We start from the raw sequence: 21,183 nt of genomic DNA, 5'->3' as shown, positions 1-21,183 counted from the left end.
CTGTCTTGGTAAGAATATGTGGTCGGCGGTACCTTATGAGATTGCGTGGCATATTTGGTCGGAACGTAATTCCAGAATTTTCCTAGACAAGCCAAAATCATGGTGCTATATTCTATTGGATGTCAAATTAGCTATTATTGCGTGGGCTAGAAGGAATGGTGTGATGCCTTACTCTGCTGGATCTATTTTGCGTCAATGGGGTATTGTTTCGCATGAGAAGAGGAACTCTATTTCAATTACTCCGAGATGGAATCCACCACCGGAGGGGTGGTTGAAGTTGAACTCTGACGGTAGCGTTCAAGGGAATCCGAGTTTGGCGGGAATTGGAGGGATACTTCGGAACTGCGAGGGTATTACTATTATGACCTATTCTTGACCTGCTGGTTGGTGTGACACAAACGAGGCTGAGGCGAAAGCCCTCTTGACGGGACTAAAATGGTATGTAAACAACAGAATTGGTCCTCTATTGATTGAGGGTGATTCCACCAATGTCGATGGCTGGGCAAGGATTAGAGGGGGAGCGGAGAACTGCCAACTCTGAAGCAGATGTGTTGGCTAAAGAAGGAGCCCATCTACTTGCCATTCGAATTGTTTATCAATCTGAAATTGGCATCTGACCCTCTATAGGGGATTAGTTTAAGGTATTTATTTGTACTCCTCTTTTGGGAACATCTCGTCCCCGCCATGTAACTGTCTGTTTTGTTCCTATCAATAAAAGTCAAAAAAAAAAAAAAAAAAAAAAAATCATGACAACAAGGCCCTGTTTGATTTTGAGAATCGATTCTGACTCAATACTGATTACTTGCCTCAAAATTAAGGTCCTCTTCATGAGAACTGATTTTGAGTCCAAACTTTTTTTTTACCAAAAATAAAATAAAAGAGTGGATGGATATGTCATATGTCTCCCCTCCGGATTTGTTTATACTTATATTTCTCTTTCGTTCTTTTCCTTTCTTATTTCCCTTTTAATTTCTCTCCTTCTGTTGCTAAGAGCCATTAAAATCAAGGAAATTAAAAATTAGAGCGAATCTAAGAATTGTTGAGTTGGGATATGGTGTTAGATTATCTGAATGGGAAGTGATAAATCGACTCCCCCATGTGTCTTTCTCTCTCCTCTAGGTTAGAGAGAGAGATAGACACATGGGGAGTCGATTTATCCATTTGGGGAGTGGATTTATCACTGCCCAAATGGGAATTAGTAATATAATTTCATTGTAGGCCGATAAGAAAGTATTTCAGAACTATAAAAATAGTACTGCGACACTCTGTATGATGGATGGTAATACTTTTTCCAAACAAAAGTAAGTGCCGGCAAAAGTATAAGTGGGGCCCAATTCAGCGAATCAAATTGTTTATCATGAATACGAAGAATGCTGGACTGACATGCGACCTTTAAAAAGTTGGGTAAAAGGGCAGTGGGGAGCAGCAGTAGGAAAACCCCTGCATATATCTGGTTCTTTCTTTGTCCCAAGTTGTTAATGGCTGAAACTAGGACCCTTTTGTCCATGTCACATTCCATACTCCATATCACCTTTTTTATATAGTAAATATATGATGAGAAGCGTATGCATCATGAACTATTATATTTTCCAAAGGATTCATTAGCCAACCCATTAATGGTCGTTGGGACCGGCTTAGAACTCACCCTTAAAAGCTAGCCATTAAGGGGAGGGTGCTCAAGTCCTTATAAGCCCTCCATCCACATCAATGTCTCTGTCTCTCTTTCAATGTGGGATCTTTGCTTTCATGTGGAACCCCAACAATGTTCATGTGGGTCTACTTCACTTTTTTGGCTACTCAAATCGTGCACCACATAAAAACTCTATTTTGAGAATCAACTTTATCAGTAGTTCCTTTCCAAATGAACAAAAGAAATAAATTCTATTAACTACTTGGAAACGGGCTATCTATCATATGAAGGTGAAATTTTGAAATTGCTGCCATGCGCAGGGAACAATTGGATTGCAAATACACTAACCCTTCCTATAAAAATGCAAAAAATTGGGTAGATCTAAGCTGCATGAAATAGAGTTTAAGACATGGATATATTACACCAATCACAAATGATACGAAATCAGAAAAGAAATGAGTTTCAGAAATTCGTGCCCCATACAGCTCCATCTCCTTCCCCACAGAGCTGGTGTACCTCCTCCATTCTCTCTGCTGATTTGCAAATGCCACTACAGCTCCAATCAAAAGATGCAGCGCATGGGTTCCCCGCTTGGGCCTTCCACTCGCAATCTGTTTGAACAGAGTGTGATTTAGTGAATATATCATGTAATGTAGGAGACTTTCTTTTACATGGAAAATGTCTGGTTTTTATGAAGAAAAGTCAATGAACCTTCAAAAGCAAGTCCATGTGAGAATTAAATAACCAATTACCAAAATCTATCCAAGTTTACAATCACCAAATGATAAGATTAAACCAAGCAATAGCAATAATAAGTCTAAGTGAAACATTTCATCAAACATCAAGATAGCAATCACATGAGGACATCAAAGATTTGCGTGGAAAACCCTCCAATGACGAGGGAAAACCACGGGGCGAATCAGACGGAAATATCCACTAATTAAAATGGATAATACAATGTCTCCTTCAAAATTTGCCCAAAACTTGAGAAAATATAAGAAATTTAAGGAATCAAAGAGTTACTTCATTGGAACAACAAACCACAATCTCGACACAAATATGCCTTCAATCTTTTCAAGTTGGGGAATCCAAATCCTCATGCAATCTCCGTGCATCAATATGATTCAAACAAGAAAAAACCTAAAAGAAGGCTTCATGCCTGGGTTTTGATCACCCAAAACAAAACCTAAAGGAAACACACAACCCATTTCTTCTTCACATCCTACATTCTCTCTTTTTAATTCAAACTGTTTCTAGTTTTTTTTTCCCAGTTTTCTTAACTACAAGCAAGCAGGTACACTTCACTCATCACACTTTTAAGTAGAGAAGCCCATGTGGTGTGGACCATTATGCCCGCACAACAGAAATCAGTTTGAGAACTATAAAATCTGCTTCTACGACTAAGCACAATAGGTGGAGCACTATAATCAATTTTAACTCATATTAGGTCGGTGGCAAAACCATGGAATGCATCAATCTTTTGATCAAAGGAAGCAAAATGACAGCCTCTAATGAGTGCTTAATGCTACTTATAAGCACATCGCTTAATGCTACTTATAAGCACATCAATTGGAATCATTATGCGCTTGCTAAAAAATAAATAACAAACATCACCTATGAACAGTCTAAGGAATCATAATAAAAATTAGAGATTCCGAGGACCCAACACTGTTTGAGCTGAGGGTTTGGTGAACAAAGGGCAAAGACAATCCAAAGAGCTCAATCTTAAAGAAACAATGTGCTATGCTGGATGGGGAAGCACCTAGCTCTGATATTGAACAGAAGATAACCTTGTTTGGCTTGAAAGGGAATTTTTTATGATTCATCAGCATTGTAATCAAGTAATAAAAGAGCATAGACATTTGTGGTACTAAAGTAGTCATTCCAATGGTTATCAAGGATGAAAAACTAGAAAATAATTAAAAATATGGGCACAAATAATGACATGCTTAAGGCAAATAATGGCATGCTTAAGACTATACAGTATAGTGACAGATTTTACTCAACAATATACTCCTACCAATAATCTTTCTTGAATATTACTCCGTTCTAATCATTCAAAAAAAAATATTAATCCGTTCTAAAACCGACCTTTGTTACCTTAAAGTGGGTCAGCATATAGTGGGCTGCGAGTTCAACATTGATCTAATTTGTATTTAAGCAGAGGTTGGTACGTAGTGAGGTCATTTGACTTATAGCTTTTGTTGAAAGCGTTTGTCTGAAGACATTCAGCGGGCTGCAATTCTAAGGAGTGTTTTTGCACATTTGTCTGTCCAGACTCCCAGAGAATTAAAAAAAATGAAAGAATTCCATTTGTTTTAACTGAACTTGACCAATTACCTGGCGATCTCATTCTAAAAATGGGTTTATTGGGAGCGACCTTTGGTTCAAGAAATAAAAAGATAGCTTTTCAGTACCCTTCGACAAAAACCCCCCTCTCATTTTCATCTTCCACCTTAAAGCCCGTTTTCTCTCTCGCACAACCATAGGCCAAAATGACCTCCGACCACCTCTAGCATTGTAAATCGGTCTAACTGAATGAATACATTGAATCGAGTGTAATAAAGTGAAATGGATGTTGACAGTAAGCTTAAATCCACAAATCATGCCTGTCCTCGTGTGCAAATCATGCCTGTCCTCATGTGCAAATGATCCAAAGCATTTGTTACTCATGCATAATTTCAAGGAAAGCATTATCCAGACAACATTGACAAGAATATCTAGACAAGGCAAATAGAATTTATGTTTTTTTGACAAGCACAAGAGAATTTATCTTTTCAACTCCCCCATCCTACTTATCAATTTCAGAGGCCTGCTAACTGCTTTTCCAAGAAAAACTAGGATTTTACAAGTATTCAACAATCTACAAATTCAGGTCGCAGTAACTGAAACATGAATCCTGCAATCAATTGGCTACTGAAATGGACCATATTGTTATGAAAATAATTTCCAATCACTATACTAATTCCAAAAAGCAGCTTACCCGGGGGAGTCCCACAGCAAAGGCTCCGTTCATCAATATGCTCAACATCAAGACCAATGAACCAGGAACCCAAGGAAACATCTTCATTCGCATACCTGTGTAGCATGTATCTGCAAAAAATAGAAATGAGAACACATTGAGCTTGAAACAACATCTGGAATCAACGGCTAATAAATTAAGAACAAGATTTTCTAAAAATATAAGCTCACCGATTAACTGATATGTAGGTTGCCAAATCTTTGGAGATTGCATATACCTGTCCCGTTGCATGCCTAAAATATTTATTTCCCTCCTCGCCAAATTTCCAGTATTCGGGTTCGTGGTACTTGACCCCTCTTTATAGAGCAGCCACATAGGGTTTTATTTAGTTAAAAGAAAGCAAAAAGAATACATTTCTAAACAGTTCTAGACATGTATAAAGTTCTAGACAGGTCTAAATTGGCGAAATACAAAAGTTCATAGTATTTAGCTATCTTACTTCTGTGCCAAAACTGGTCCAGACTTCATACAACCTATATAAACACGTGGTTTTGACCTATGGCGTGCCAAGGTATTAGAAATCATCCCTGTTGAAATAAATTACTAGTTAATTCAGATTTCGACACAAACACACAAATATTCATCAATTCATAATATATTCATGTATGTTTAAATGCCCTCTAACCAGGATTGACATGCACATCATCGTCAACTTTAATATAAAAATCTGCATCCCACTTTGCCACAGCTGTTGAGAAGTATATTTGAGTTTTTGAAGACAATTCATGATACCCTTCCACATGGTTCTGAAAAAAAAAAAAAAAAATCATCCCAACTCTGCATAAAGAGCTCCACATACCAGCGTAAAGGTCCTATAGACATACCAGTCTCAGGAAATCCTGATGCTGCTCATCTTCTGCATCAATTGCACGGTCTAAAACACCCCCTGGAGTTGCGCTACATAGCAGAAAGCATATCCAAATGTGGATCCAAGCTGACTCAATTGCTTTATAAAATAGATGACATGTTATACAAAAGATCTATCTCATGGTTAAGTCAAGAGAAATACCCTACCTATGGCCAATAACAAAGCGCATGACAATTCCCTTTTCTTTCTCCAATTTCCTTAACTTTTCTCCTAGAAATAAACAATAACCCAAAAGATCAGGAACATACTATATATACTTGTGGTGTAAGATAAAAACATTGCAGGATTTAGTAAAGTTACGCATTGAACCTTGTGGCATCCAGGTTTCTCTGATTGAATCCCTACGCTTTCTGCTACTGAATGCAGTAATAATTCCCATGACAAAGAATACTTTCTGGCGTTCATTCAATTCTTCTATTTTTATTTTTGTAGCAACTGGAGATCCATCCTGATTAGTTACTTGTGCAGATCTAGCAGCAGCTAGCTGCATCTCAAGAGTGGAGATCGTTTTGTCTAAATTCCTGAAAGTTTCATAACATTGATGTATTATCATACTGTCCAAACACATCCAGATTTCTAACACTCAAAATGTTTCTAAGGTTTATACAACTCAAACAAAAAATAAGAAGTGAGAAAATAGGACAGCAATTAAAGCCTCCCATGTATTTGGAAGTTGGAACTTGGAAATAGTGAAGAAAATTACATGATCACATCATGTGTTTGTGAAACCTGACTAAGGATATCTCCAGCTTGGATATAAGTCTCCTTCTTCTGAAATAAAAGAAACAAAATCAGCCACACACACACACACACACAGGCATTTTTTTAAAATCAAGGTCATGGATACAAATAATATTAATATTAATAAAAATAGGCTTGTTTGATGTAAAGATATATAACAAAATATAAATGCTTTAATGCCTACCGTGTTATAGTTTTTTAATGATCTTAGAATTGTAGATAAATGACGGTGACATTCATTTGTCTAGCTTGATGATGTGGGTAGACATCACAAAACTGTATCATGTACCCATATCCATGCAGTATCCTATTGAAACAGGGACTGTGGGTCTATACAAGTATCCCAGTATCATAGACGTTAGTAAGTCACTCAAAAAACATTATTATTTCCGAAATAATGTGGACCAATCTTATTGGTTGAAACTCACCTTCTTTGAACAATTAATTACTGGTTCCAGGCGTCTCTCTTGATAATTTTGCACAGCCTTCTCATCTACTTTGATTGGATCAGGAATACTCCACAATCTATAAACAAGCCAGAACAGTTGTTCAAACATATTCTAAGTATAATAATAAAAGAATTGGAAGTTGCTTTGGAAATACAAGGGAAACATTTTAATTGGGAAAAGCATGTAGCTTTTCTCCACTGGGTTCCTTGGTCATGCAATCATTGATTAAGAATGTCGAGATGTTACCATTAAAAAAAAAGGAATGTTGAGATGTTTCTCCAAACAAAGGTAGAAGATCTGCGTCAGTAAGAATGAAATGCAAAAGGACAGGATGGCCATGCAAAATATAATAGTATAAGATTCACACTTTAAAAGAAACAATAAATATCCAATGGAAATGTAAAGGAAAACAAAACAATCTCATTAACAACAGAACGGCTTCCATAAATAAAAAATTTTACAGGGAAACTCATCCTTAAAATTTTCAGAAGTATTTTCGAGACATGCAAGTATGCAACATCTTGAAACCGCACTCAGCTTACCTTCCACGACAAATCAGTATCAAATGTACTATAATTGACCTTTGCACCATGAGAAACTCAGATCACTTCTAATGCCTTTGTTCCCAACTCTGAGAAGCAAAGGACATGGAATGCTCTTCTTAACTACTAGACTAAGTAGCAATTGATGCAGATTGCATTGACTTGATTGTAAATAGCCATAGCAAGTTGCACAGATGAACTAAACCCAATCAAAATATCTTGATGATTGCATATTGATTCAACAATTTAGTTTCCCTGATCTTCAAAGATCGAAGAAAATCCAGAGTCAAAACAAACTTAATTTTATCGCATACTAGTTTTTGCATTGGATCGGATGCCTTCATTTTGCTTTTTTGTTTTCTTGTAATAGATAAGCCGGGTTTAAACCCATGAACTCGGTGTTGTGATATTGAAAACTTTCTAGGTAGATGCTATAAAGTTTCTAGTGGCCACTTATTTCTGCACAAGTATACTGCTGATGCTAAGTCATGAATCACACCCTGGAAGCCTGGCTCAGTAGATCTGCAACGTCAAGAAAAATATGGAAGAATTGGGAGATGCTAAAAAAGGAGCTAATGGAGGTGTTCAAGGAGTTTTGTGAATGGATATTCTGCATAACTACACAAATGCCACTTCAATTACTTTTATCCTAAGCAAAAAGTGGTGATGTGGGTAGAAGATTTTTTTTTTGAATGGTAAATAGATAATATATTAAAGAACGAGACCGAGGAAGTCCCGAGAGAAATACAAGAGAAACTTAAAAGAAACAGAGAAATGAAAAAACAGAGACTCAGGGAGGAAGATAGGCAAACTGTTCCAATCTCTCCCTAAAGACTCCATCTTTGGCTAATTTATCTGCAGTACCGTTTGCAAATCTTTTTACATGATATGCCTGTAGACGAGAACCTTCAGTCAAGTCGTGAATCTCATCAAAGAATGCCGCAAATCTCCATGGGGGAGAATGTGACCCATTAAGCCATCTAATGACATTTTTCGAATCACCTTCAATCTCCACCCTAGATAGGTCAACATCAAGGAGTTTTATGCCATGGTGAATGGCTCTAACCTCCCCCATTCAACATCTAAGGAGTTTTATCTGGGTAAAAGATTTTATGCTGATAAGTACATTTAATGGTCATTATAAGATCAGAGAGAAGGTTCTATCCATGAGTGTGCGAAAAATTGAAATTGACTATTTTACTCTTTTCAGTTGCTCCCGTCAGGGGGAAGCAATTACTAGAATACAATAACAAAATCAATAACCATGAGGTAAAAGATGAAACTGACGTATTAGAAGCAGCAAATTGCCTCAGTCCGAGGAAGGACCTCTCCGGAGAGCTGTCCATGAATAATTGTGCTAATTGGGTGATAGTAGTTATTCATAGGCATATTGGATGGCTCGAAAAGTTGGAGCTCCTCCTCCTCCCTGTCAAAGGAATCAACAGAGATAGAGATGTAGAATGCCAAGTGACATACTGCGAAGATCTTTTGTTAAACCAAATGGAGGTGCCTAAGTGATACGGAGATGAATTTTTCAGTAATAACTTCAGCAAGAGCCTCACCAAGCTGAGGGGAAAGCTTTGATGGAGAATAGAAACACTTACAATTTCATCTCAGATAAGAGATTAGAGTACAGAAGACAACTAAATGATATCCTTCTCATAATGTGTGGAGTTGCAAATGGAAAGTGATGATGGCCATATCTCTTGACGTAAGGAAAAAGCTTAGTTCCTTGTCTGAAATATGTGTGCCTAGTTTCCCTATCCAAATACAGTGTCCATGTATATCCCTACGGCAGAAAATTAAAACTATGCACATTGTGGAGGCATAGGATATGAAATTTTTTATGATATGTAATGTCGATCATACTTCCCACAAATTTCCTTATATTTGCATTCATGGCTACAAGACAGAGTAATTCCATAGAATTCAAAAATGCTCCTTACCACAAAAAAAAAACTTTGGCAACAAGGTGCCCCTAATGGTGGTATTTCCATCCATTAAGCTTAGGCATTGAATGACATTGTCAAATCAGACATGATGGAGCTCAAATATAAAGGGAACTAGAAGCCCAACTTCTGACCTGAGCATTGCCTTCGTTGTACAGAGTAGCAGCTTGTGGCCGCAATTCAGTCATTAGAACTGTGGTGCAAAAAAGGATTAAATGCTTAATGCCTTCTCTTCGAGTTATTCTTATTAATTACAAATTCAAAAAGTCCTTTAATCTACAACAAAAAATCTAGCTAGGGAGAATTTAGTACTGACCCTTCTACTCAAAAATGCCTATCTTGCTTTGCAGAATCAGTTAAATTACCCAAAGGTGAAAAGAACTACAAAACAAGCATATCAAAGATGGCAGTGGCAATGGGCAAAAGTAGTTGGGATAATCACGCAATCCTAAAATGAAAAATCTAGAAAGAGAACCACAATTTGGCAAAATCCAGTACCAAAAGAAAACTTCTAGTACAAAATCTTAGATATTTCACACTTATGTAACATCAGAAACATAACAAATCACCCCATAATCAGAAATGCAATTCTAGACATCTATGGGGCAAATAAAAAGCGAAACCAGAACCCAAAACAGGGAAGAAAAAAAAAACCCATCAAGAAATGGTACACTGACACATTGTCTTTAGAGCCAGAAGCCTAAAAAAAGGAAATTCCTCCAACACAAACAACATAAAAGAACAGAATCCCCTATCTGGGCACCAATAATAGCATAAGGATTTGTCACAACCCATTTACCCAAAAAAAAAAAACTATCTATTTGATTATTTTCTAGCACTTTAATAAAAGAGGAAAAGAAATAAGACTGAAAAGAAAAAAGAACCTGTTAGCAAGGAAAACACCGAAACAAAAGCTTGAAATGCAGAAAAGAGAAACCCATTTGGTAGAAACTCCTCCCCCTCCCTTGTGATGTCTGGTTGTAAGCATCAGCCCCATCAAAATCCACTACTACTTCACAACCTCGACCTCATCGCTAAATAAATAGGAGCTTCGTAGTTTCTTAGAGAAAACCAAAAATGGCAATGGCAGATGAACAAGAAAGAGAATATTTGCAACATCAGCATTCAAAATAAAATAAATTCTCCGTTCTCGGTTACCACTCTCTCCCCTCTCTAAAACTAAAACCCAGACAGGAATACATGTGTTTTAAACTTTCAATGTAAGATTTCTTTCTTTTTATTTAACAGGCGTTAGGCTCGAGTAATTTAAGGATGGCGATGAAAAAGTTCACTACAGCTTTCTTACAATACCCAAAAAGCCCTTTCGAACCTGTTAAAAATATAAATCGTACCGGCCCGGTTTTCATACTTTGGATCTGGCAGTGTGCAGGCGGAACAAAAAGGTTGCTGATATTGGCACTACCATGTTTTAACAATTGCACAACTCTGCTTTTGTTTTCTTTTTGGGTTCTCAGCACTCGTTAAGGTACATTAGAAACTTAATTTTAAACATGTTTTGATTCTAAAATTAAACGTAAATTTGAGTCCAATTATCAGTTTTGGACTCACAAACACTTCTCAAAACCCAAAATAGATAGGGCCTAAGACTACTGAACTACTACTAGTGTGAAATGTAAGCACTCCCTCTTTTATGGACTTTTTAACCTCATATATTTTATACTGGATTTACTAGGGACCATCGCAGAAAGGCATTTCTTGACTGGCTTTTGCATGTGAGAGCAGCCACATAGGCTCACTTTTTAGCAGATTTTGTCGTACTCCTTTAATTCATCTGCAATCCCTAGCAAATCCCATTTTAAAGTAGCGAACTAAACAAGATTACCCGTAACGAAGGAGCTCATATGAAAGTTGCAAGCAACACAGGTTATATCACATTGCTCCCTCAAATAATATGCTTTATTCAGGAAAATAAAGTTATTCGAAAGTAGTTTACTTACTCCATATTTTTCTCCTTATACATGTTTTTTTTATTAGAACCTTATATAGAGATATATCTATAAGTATATACACACACACAGTAGATTAGAAATTGATTAGAAGTAGTTCACTTGCTTCATCGGCTTCTTTGAATTCATTGATGTTATTTTAAACTTTGAACCTATAGGAAATAGTCTAAAGCTCACATAGTCTTGATCTTTCAAACTCTATGCTTATTAAAATGATATCCTAAGTTGGGATGGAGGAGGTGGACCGACCAACCATATCACCTCTAATACAATTGTAAAATATATATATATTATTAATATCTCTTATTTCTCCTCTCAAATGCTAATATTGGCCCGCTGTTACGGTCCTTAGTGGGGACCTGCCAAGGTATGGGACTAGGTGAGACCCCGCATGGTATGGGACCAATTTAAAGTGTCCAGCCTTACATGTTCCATCGTCTCTTGAACTTTTAGTTTATTTATTAGGGCTACCTAGGAAGGGTGAGTTGTGACTACACATGGAGACAACTGCTCGAATAGGGCTGCCCGGTAAATAAGCCAGAGTGAAAGCCATCAGAGCGAGAGTCACCACAAAGTGGGCCCTCTGGAAGCGTGGTAGAATGTTACGCTCCTGGGTGGAGGCTTGCGGGACTAGTTTAAAGGGCCTATCCTAATGCATCCCCTTCCCCATTGCGTTCCTTATATGCTAGTAAAATTTAAAACTAAACAAGAACCCTAAATCCTCGTGGAAATTATATAAAGCTCTTCCAAGACCTCATTTTTCATCTAGTAAATTTATAGTTGAAAAGATATAAATTAAAGTCATTAATCAGTCGACAATCACATTTAGAAGGAACATCTTACTAAATTGCAATATTAGGATAATTTGGTGTGGGAGGTTTAGGGGCCATGCCCAATCTGTAGTGAGCCACAATGGATCAACGGTTCAGATACACAACTTGAGATTTCCAATGTGCTTTTTCTTGGTCATATTAAAAACTCCACCGGCTATCTCCTTGTTTTAAATTTCAACAACCCGATTTTTTATTGATGCAATCTTCTTTGGTGGAACCGATCCGGTTCGATCCAAATGAGCTGGCCGGCCGGCCGGCCCCAAACTCAATACATTTGTCAAACATAGAGGAATCTAAGGGTATTTTGGTCACTCGTGAAGTAAAAAAGGCAAACTAAAAAGAGGTCCATGACTTGTAGGGTCGGAGAGAATTTCGAATTTAAAAGTGTATGACACACCCGTTCGTCAAAAGTATAAAAAGAAAGGGTGATTTCGTAATTAATGTTTTCAAAGTGGGGTGTCCTTCGACCCGCATATCCGCATGAATTTCTTAAGAAATTCCATTTGAAGGGAGGTAAAAAGACGAAATGAGTAAAGCTTGGCCTTATTCGGTCTCTGAGCTTTTCACGGGTTTTTATTGAGTGGCCCCCACGTTCAGTTACTTGTATTTTACTTGTTATTTTAAAAGATTTTCTATAATTCTTCTAACTGTACAACAAAGCAATCACAGAAGAAAGAAAAATGATATTCCCACGCCCTTTTTCAAAATTTTCACACTTCATATTCAGAGAAACGGAGCCTAAATAGTAATTTTAATCATATATAATAAATATGGTAGGGGTATGTATGGTAAACCCCAACTTAACTACCAAAAAAATTACCTAATAATATTTAATTGAAAAAGAACTAAAGTAGAAATGTCAATCATGAAAGGAGATTGATAATTTTTAATTGAAAACTAACTGAAATGGAAATGTCAATTATTAAAGGAGATTATATATTTACCCCCTTTTCTTCGCCAACCCAACCCTTGCACTCTATTTATGAGTTATGGCTTATGACCCAGGTTTTAAATTTCAACCAAAATTCCGGGTTTCATTCGAGACCAAAATCGAAATTTAGTAAACCCCAAACGTTACTTTATTTCAACCGAAATTTCAAATTTACAGTCTAGAAAATCACGTTAAAAAAGGCATTTTATTCATTATTTAATATTTCCCTGAAATTTCAGCTGAAATTTTATACGGGATCAATAAAATATTACCTTTTTTTTATTTCGTCAGATTTCGAACAAAATTTCAGTTTCGGTGAGGACCGAAATGCATTCTGAAACTGAATTTTTAAAACCTTGCTTATGACTACTCTTTTAACGCTACCCCTCGAACAGTTTGATCGAACAGTTACGGTTGTTGTTGCGGCAAGACCCCGCCGCTAGAATCAGGTTATCGGAGACTACATGAACCAAACGATGACAAACGACCTCTTGCAACCCACGGAATTAGCTCAAACGATTGTATGCTACAAATCAATAGTGTAGTGAAATAAAGAAAGAAAACAAGAGAGCAAGAGACACAAGAGATTAACATGGCTTGACACTTTGGCCTACTCCACAGGCAATCCAGCAAGTAAAATTCACTATCAATGACGAGAAATTACAACAAGGGTGAAAAACCCTTATCTCTCCAAGAATGGTGAAATACTCCACCGACACCCTCTTATTGCAACCCAAGCAAAAACCAAATACCTTCTTCCCACTGTCTTCAGAAGCTCGAAAACACCATAAAAGAAGCACAATAACCTTGGATCAAAGCCCTTGAAAGATGAGAAGAAGAAGAAAAAGAAACCCTTGGAGAGAGAAAACCCCTTTTCTTATAAAGAAAAGCTCTTAAACCACTTCTTTAGAATAATGCTCCAACTAAAGATAAAACCCTCTTTAATAGACTTCCTAACACATTCCAAGCATGCCCCTTGTTGGAGTTCCACGCAAAAGCAAATAGTCACACATCAGTAAAGTGAAGTGGATGGGGATGGGGATGGGGATGGGGATGGGGATGGAGATGGGTTATAAGGGAACGGGCACCCTCCCTCTAACAACTAGCTTTTAGGGGTGAGTTCTACCCGGTTAGATTCCCTACACCCCTCCTTAAAGAAGTAATTCCCAAGTGATTTTATATCTCTAATCCAACACTTGCCCCATGCATCAGCAGCTCCGTTTGGTTGCCTGTAAAATTTTTGTCCCAGGCAGTTTTAGTAAAATTTTGGTCCCATCCTATGTTTGGTTGCCTTTTAGCACTAGGTTTTTTTTAATCCCACTCTTGTAATGATTGCTTGTTTGGTGAATTTTTTAATCTCACTTTTGTAATGATTGCCTTTTCATCCCATCCCAAAATAATCTCAGGAACAAAAATAAACTTAGGAACCAAAAATAAGCTTGAGAAAAAAAAATTCTTCCCAAGAGTTCAAGCAACCAAACAAAGTTTTTTGTTTTCCCACCATAGTCCAGTCAACTAAACATGTGTTTTTTTTATTTTACCGAGATACTTCAAGGACTTTTATTTTCCCACCAATCTCCTGGGATTTTTTTTTTCTCCCACATAAATCCCATGAACAAAAAAAAACTCAGCAACCAAACACAAGGGGATGGGTTCATCTACAATTGGCCCCAAGTGATGCCCACCATCCACCGTTGGATTTGGGTGCCGTACCCACTTTGATGGTCCGAGGACTACCATGACAAAATATATGGCTGCGGTAGATCGTGAGCACAGAGATCACATGTGAGAGAAAGTTATAAAAACCCACACTTGGAATTTGGAAAAGGATTCTACAGAACTCGTACACTATTATTGTCCTGTACCAGTCATGGACAGAGAGACAAACAAGATTTCCAAATCTAGTTAAGAGTTGGTATGGAACCCACGTAGAGAAGTTGGGTCCCACTTGCAATGATTTTGAATCGATTATTGGATTTGAATTTTGAATCCCTTCATGAATGCTTTTTCTAATGTAAACGGCTAAACATAGAAGAAAATGCTAAAAGAATGGTAGCTGTTTGGTTCAATCATAACAGACACTCTCTGGGCCGACATGTATGCAATCAGAACCGTTGATCTACGCAGCAACCACAAGTCCGGACAAATGATGTCCAGAAAAACAGTTGATTTTTAGGGTTCGGCAGAGAGAATCTTACCCCTAGGATGTGCATTCTGCATGGGATCAATATCATGTGGGTCACCACATGATTTTCTACGATCAACGGTCTTGATTGCTAATACATGTCCCTGTGTGGGACCCTTAGAATTGATCATCACCATTCATCTGACATTCTCAATTGCACGAAGAGGGCCAACTATCTAAGGGGCACATCTGTATGGTGATTTCGACCACTAGTCTCAGGGTGGCCCACCACTAGATCAAACATCTAGACACTAAACACAATGTCTCCTATATGTATGGTGGGATATCGTAGTCCGGATTAGTAGTTAGCTGGATTGATAGTCCCTCAAATCGTGGAGGTTTAAAATGGACGGCGTAGTATAGAAACCTCCACGGATCGGAGGGCTAGGATCATCACAAGGACACCCTATCTACGTGCCCTATCGATCTATGTCAGGGCCCAACAGATGAATGGCTTATATCACCCAAACAATGTGGGCCCCATTGTATTTGTATTTTTGGGCTGCACATTCATTCACGACAGTCCGGCATGAAATTTCTCATACTATTAATATGTAGTTGATATTGCTTTATACCGAAATAAAAGATATTTTTGTAATATTTGAAAATCATGCAAAAATAAATAAATAAAGCAAATGGATCCTAAGGGACCGTGACCAAGACTTAGGTGGGTCCGGTCCAAAATGGATCAAGCTAAAACCCCTAGATATAGTTGAGGAGGACCTTCATGAGTAGAAGGCCCACCTTTTTCTTTTTCAGCGGTCACTTTCCTTCTTTTAAGCAAAGTTTTCATCAGGGATTCGACATTAATCAAAATAAATAAATGAAGTAAAGTAGAAGAAACGTTACTATAAAGATGGAACAAAGGCTAACATGATGCAAAATACAATTTCTATCCACTTTTTTCTAATTGGCCAAACCGGCTAGAGGTACAAATTTCAAATGGGAAATGATATATTCGCCCCCTTTTACTTTTCTTCCCCACTCCACCCCATGTATGGTAAACACAATGGTTATAAGTTATAACCATAGTTACCAATACTCTGTTTTAAACTCCATTTTTTTTTTTTAAAACATGTTTTATTAGTTTGCCATTCTGAACTCCTGGTAAAACTTTTACAATAAAAAAAGGGGAGTGATAAATCGACTCCCCATATGTCTTTCTCTCTCCTCTGGGTTAGAGAGAGAAAGAGGAGAGAGATAGACACATGGGGAGTCGATTTATCATTTTGGGGGGTCGATTTATCACTGCCCTAAAAAAAAACTCCCAACTTTTTTTGAGAAAATCGTCTTAACCACATTTTAAATGTAATAAATAGGTTTTTATTGCAAACATTCCAACTTTACCCTAACTATATTTTGTAAATGACAATTTTATATGCATTTTTTTGTGTTTCCGTTTTCTTACTTACGTTTTTTTAATCAATACCGCATTACACTCGATTTTTTCCTCTCCCATTTTTAGGGCACAACTTATTTACGTTGTGCCAAAACAGATGAACGGTTTGGATCATCAAGAAAAGTGGACTGTACCTACTTTTTTTAGACTTCACGTGTTTCCACGGCCACCCATCCTGTAAATTCTCCTCTACCATATAACTTTGACACGTGTCGGCTGATTGGTGCCTTTCAAATTGTGGGTCCCAAAATAAACCCACTTTCTAAATTAAAGAATGACAAATCACACATGTTTCCTAAAACAACCCAACTACCTTATTTAGAAACTGAACTAACAACTCCTAATCACCAAGACTAAAGCTACTAAACAAAACTAGAAACTCCCAAAACTTACGTCTTAGTTTAAACTAGGACATATCCATGTGTGTAGGCTCGAGTAGGCCTGCTTTGCATTGGCATCGCAATGGCCCAAAAAGAAGGGATTTGCTAGGGGCCATCGCAAAAGGGATTTTGCGGACCGGCTGTTGCATGAGAATGAAGTCACATAAGCTCAGATTTTGTCTCATTCATATAAGTCATCTGAGGTGGACACTCTCTCATGCAACTGCCTATCTGCAAAATGCCTTCTGCGATGGTCTCTAGCAAACCTCTAAAAACAAAAGAACTTAAATAAACCGAAAGATTAAAAACTGATATCTTTGATGGATCGACTCCTCCGGTTTCAATTCTTCTTAAGAATGAACCCTATTAACTCTGAAGTAGCGGCTCCATTTGAATGCCTTCAATGGATGTAGAGTTGGGAAAGATGTGAAGATGAAAACTCCTTTGCCAATTTTTAAATTTAAGAATGGAGAGGCGAGAACTCGATTTTGGAAAGACGAGACAGATGTGTCATGTGGATTAGCTAAAATCTCTCCCTATTAACTCTCTTATATAAGAGAGAAAATGGACTCCCTCTTAGTAAAAATCCAAAAGGGGAGTCATCGTATTCTGCCATCTCACTCCTCCTTTCTTTCTTATCCCTCTTCTAGTGGGATACAAGTTGTGGTCAAACCGCAGTTGGAAATTTAGGGGCCGTTTGGATATGCGGATTTTAGAATCCAGGTTTTAGTTTAAAATAGGGGAATGATATTTTATCCGTCAAAGGGGGGAAATAACATCTCCCTAAAAATAGTGTAAAAGAGGCCTTATGATCAAGCTGTTGTCTGCTGTCGTGACAACGTTTCTTGAATTTTAAGTAAGAAATCCAGGTTTTAGAAATCTCTCCCACATCCTGAGATTTTTCTAAAACCTGGAAACATGTGACGATCTGCTGCTATCTTGCTGTCCGAAAGGATAACAAGAAATCAGAAAACGACGGCTGGTCCCTTACTTCTCTGTCTCCCATATACAATTTTGGAGAAATCATGGATTCTAAAATCTGTGTATCCAAATGGCCAAAATTGGTTTTCAAGGGAAAGGGATTGAACCCCGGATCTTAGGGCAGAGAAAGTTGCTGTAAAACTTCTACAATCAATTTCAAGTATAATCAATTTGGAGATATCATCAGATTAGATTAGAAGAGAGCAATTAATAGAATAAAACAATAATCAGAAAGGTTAAAATAAGAAACTAAAAACTAATGAGAGACCATAGTCTCGAAGCAGTTCAACCCGTCGAATTCCGGCGCAAACCACACCCCATTCTGCTCTAATTTCCTAACTTGCGCCGGTGGTGAGCTCTTTTTAGAGACCATAGTCTCGAATCTCTTTTGAGAGACCATAATCTCGAAGCAATGCAACCTGACATATTCCGGCGCAAACCACACCGGATTCTTCTGCAATTTGCTAACTTGCACCGGAGGTGATCTCTTTTTAGAGACTATAGTCTCGAAGCAATGCAACCCGTCGAATTCCGGCGCAAACCACACCCGATTCTCCTCTAATTTCCTAACTTGCGCCGGTGGTGAGCTCTTCTCCTTCTTATCTTCCTTCCTTAACATCCCTCTTACCGCTGCCTCGCTTTTACTCTCTTTCATAGCACGGCTCTGCAGATAGAGAACCGAACACAATCAATAGAGAGAAGATAAAATAAAATAAAATCACAAACATCTTTACGTTATCGATAAAGGAAAAATCAAAAGCAAAACCTACGTCGTTTCCAGAGGAATTCGCAGAGATTGCAGAAGGAGTAGAAGTAAAGCTGAAAATCGACATGGAGGGCGATTAATAGAACGGCTGAAACAAAACGATTGAGTGGTTGAAGTAAAAAAAAAAATTACCCGACGGGGGTATATGTAAATAGGAAAAAGAGAAGAGTCATACATGAGGAAGGAGTCTAGAAGGGGCAGGAAAGGTAATTAAACGCGGTTAGTCTGCGTGAGTCTGAAAGGCCACATGAGAAAGTTGTGATATGACACGTGTCGAACCCTGGGTGTTCCCTCGGCTGTCCTCTAATTAAAAAAGGGTAGTAGTTTTAACTTTTAAGACAGGAAAGTATAAAGACGTTTCCATTAGTAAAGAAAAACCGTGAGATAGCTGACGTGGCGTTACGCAGAGTGTCTCTCACTCTTACCTTTAATTAATCTGAACCGTCCATTTGGTAGGCTGGATCTAGATATCCAATCAATGCAAACCTACCAGCCACAATAATTTGTCCACTGACTTGGGTGTAAATGGTGGGACCCACTGTGCTATTGCACGGACGTTAAATGATGGGCCTCACCTTATCGAAACAATGTGTCGTAAACTGATGGGCCCACTATGTGTAGCCAATTCCGGTGTTTTCGTTTTATACAAGATATTATTAAGGGGTTTGCTAGGGTCCATTGCAGAAGGCATTTTGCAGTCTGTCAGACCAGCCACCTCGTGAATGAAGAGTGAAGACAACAGCTTTTATCTGCATTCACAAGAGGGCGTACTTGATTTTAACTTTTCGTACATCTACGCCGTTCATCTGCACTTGGTCTGACATAGGCCTCTCTTTGGTTGCAGGAATTTTCTAGAAGAGATTGGAAAAGAAAATTTTCACATTTTTTTACACACAAAATCTTTTATTTTTATTTTTTTTGAAATGGCGAATATTATTCAATATTTTCTTAGAGAGACCTTCACTTTATGATAATACCCCTCTAAATTAATCATAATCATAGCATTTCCCTCTAAATAGTGGAAAGAAAAAGTTTTCCCAGGAAAAAATTAATTTCCATCAAAATTGTTTTTCTTGAAATCTAAACAGGGACTTGAGTGAACATCTCCGTATGAGTGGATGGTGGAATTCCGTGTTTTTTCTTTTCATTGATGTGCCTTTTATCTTGGAATTGTGAAACTGCTCACACCAAACCATTGAATTTGGTGTTATTGTGGCTGGATTGTCCAATTGATGATTCCCTTGAGGTCTTGATACCCTCTGGTCCTTGACTAAGAGTGTGCAATGGTGAGACCTGGAAGGAAATATTCATGGATTAGGGTATAATTTTTTGAAAAATTCATGTACATATGATGGATATGGATATTAAAAACAAAAGAACTTAAATACACCTGTAGATCAAAGATTGATATCTCTACTCGATCTACTCCTTCGGCTTCATTTCTTGTGAAGAATGTACCCTACGAAGTCAGAAATAGTGGCTCCCTTTAATCACACACAATCTCTTTTACTTTCATGCATCTAATTAAATCCTAATTAATTTAGTTGAGGAATGGTAGACTCAAGGTGCCCGGGCGCCCCGTTGTTCAAATCCCATTTAAGATGGTGCAGAAAATTAAGATTATAAATGTCTTTAATGTAATTTGACCAATAAGGGCACCCTTTGCCATTTTTTTACAACGGCATATGCACATTTATACTGAGTTTTTATATGGTGTAAGCCCTTATAGTCCCTTATTTTTTTAAAAAGTACTGTGTTAAAGTATAAAAGATTAAAAACGCTTTTATCCACTAGCTTAAGCTTTTGGAGTAACTAGGTTGTTTCACATGGTATCAGAGCAAATGCCTGGGTTCAAACCCGAAATTCCGTATGCAATGGCCGAATCCAAAAGCGGGGCCACATGTGCCACCTGTAGGCTAGCCCAAGAAAGAGGGGCCACACGTGAGGGGGAGTGTTAAAGTATAAAAGATTAAAAACGCCTTCGTCCAATAACTTAAGCTTTTGGAGAAATTGGTTGTTTCATACGAACCACATCATAGGATGATCCAAACCGTCATCGTGATGGAACGTAAATAAGTTGTTCCCCAAAAATCATTTGCATAGGATGATCCTAGCCCGCGAATCTATAGAGGTTTCCATAATATACAGTTCCTTTATACATAATAGGGTTGGTATCATCCTATGGAAATGATTTTGGGCACAACTTATTTACATTGTGGCCCATCACATGGACGGTTTGAATCATCCTATAGTGTGGTCAGTGTTAGAATATATTAGATCAATAGATCTGAGCGTTGGATTGTAGGGTGGTAGGAACAATTAGATTTTAGTTGTGTTATTTGAATTTCAAATATGATTAGTTAGGGGCAGTTACACACATGTTGTAAACCTGTTGTAACAGCTTGTATAAATATATGCACAGGGCACCCAAGATTGTATTGGGTTTTCTCTCCATTTTCATGATCTAATATATGCATAGGGCACCCAAGATTGTATTGGGTTTGCTCTCCATTTTCATGATCTTACAGTCAGTACGGTAC

The 21,183-nt window shown here is 37.7% G+C and overlaps 1 protein-coding gene and 1 long non-coding RNA gene across 5 annotated transcripts; both read right to left on the bottom strand.

Annotated features, from left to right (window-relative positions):
• Positions 1-1,908: 1,908 nt before the first annotated feature.
• Positions 1,909-10,442, bottom strand: LOC143888010 (Galactosyltransferase family protein). 2 transcript variants are annotated; one of them, XM_077392283.1, is made up of 11 exons: positions 10,086-10,442; positions 6,690-6,786; positions 6,224-6,288; positions 5,830-6,041; positions 5,667-5,730; positions 5,477-5,549; positions 5,278-5,398; positions 5,092-5,179; positions 4,823-4,948; positions 4,614-4,723; positions 1,909-2,241 (listed from the first exon to the last, which is right to left on the bottom strand). In XM_077392283.1, the coding sequence occupies exons 1-11, from the start codon at positions 10,196-10,198 to the stop codon at positions 2,093-2,095; spliced, it is 1,218 nt and encodes a 405-aa protein (XP_077248398.1). In that variant the 5' UTR covers positions 10,199-10,442; the 3' UTR covers positions 1,909-2,092. The 2 variants fall into 2 exon arrangements, with proteins under 2 accessions (XP_077248398.1, XP_077248397.1); XM_077392282.1 differs by having other exon boundaries at positions 6,224-6,291; positions 10,086-10,441.
• Positions 10,443-18,038: 7,596 nt separating this feature from the next.
• Positions 18,039-19,341, bottom strand: LOC143887265 (uncharacterized). Of its 3 annotated transcripts, none has more exons than XR_013254116.1 (3): positions 18,819-19,341; positions 18,648-18,731; positions 18,039-18,541 (listed from the first exon to the last, which is right to left on the bottom strand). It is a non-coding gene; the product is annotated as an uncharacterized LOC143887265 (long non-coding RNA). The 3 variants fall into 3 exon arrangements; XR_013254115.1 differs by having other exon boundaries at positions 18,648-18,946; positions 19,069-19,341; XR_013254114.1 differs by having other exon boundaries at positions 18,648-19,341.
• Between the last annotated feature and the right edge of the window lie 1,842 nt (positions 19,342-21,183).

Source organism: Tasmannia lanceolata, unplaced genomic scaffold (genome assembly GCF_043159265.1).
Source record: "Tasmannia lanceolata isolate RefF3 unplaced genomic scaffold, GAP_Taslan_0.1 ptg000012l, whole genome shotgun sequence".
Lineage (NCBI taxonomy): Eukaryota > Viridiplantae > Streptophyta > Magnoliopsida > Canellales > Winteraceae > Tasmannia > Tasmannia lanceolata.
This window is presented reverse-complemented; position numbering and strand designations above follow the sequence as displayed.

Excerpts from the sequence above, each read along its gene's own strand:
- LOC143888010 (XM_077392282.1), bottom strand. The coding sequence starts at position 10,198 with ATGGGGCTGATGCTTACAACCAGACATCACAAGGGAGGGGGAGGAGTT. Across the intron at positions 5,399-5,476 it reads ATCAGGATTTCCTGAGACTG|AACCATGTGGAAGGGTATCA; the intron begins GTATGTCTATAG and ends TTTTTTTTTCAG. Across the intron at positions 4,949-5,091 it reads GGACCAGTTTTGGCACAGAA|AGGGGTCAAGTACCACGAAC; the intron begins GTAAGATAGCTA and ends TGCTCTATAAAG.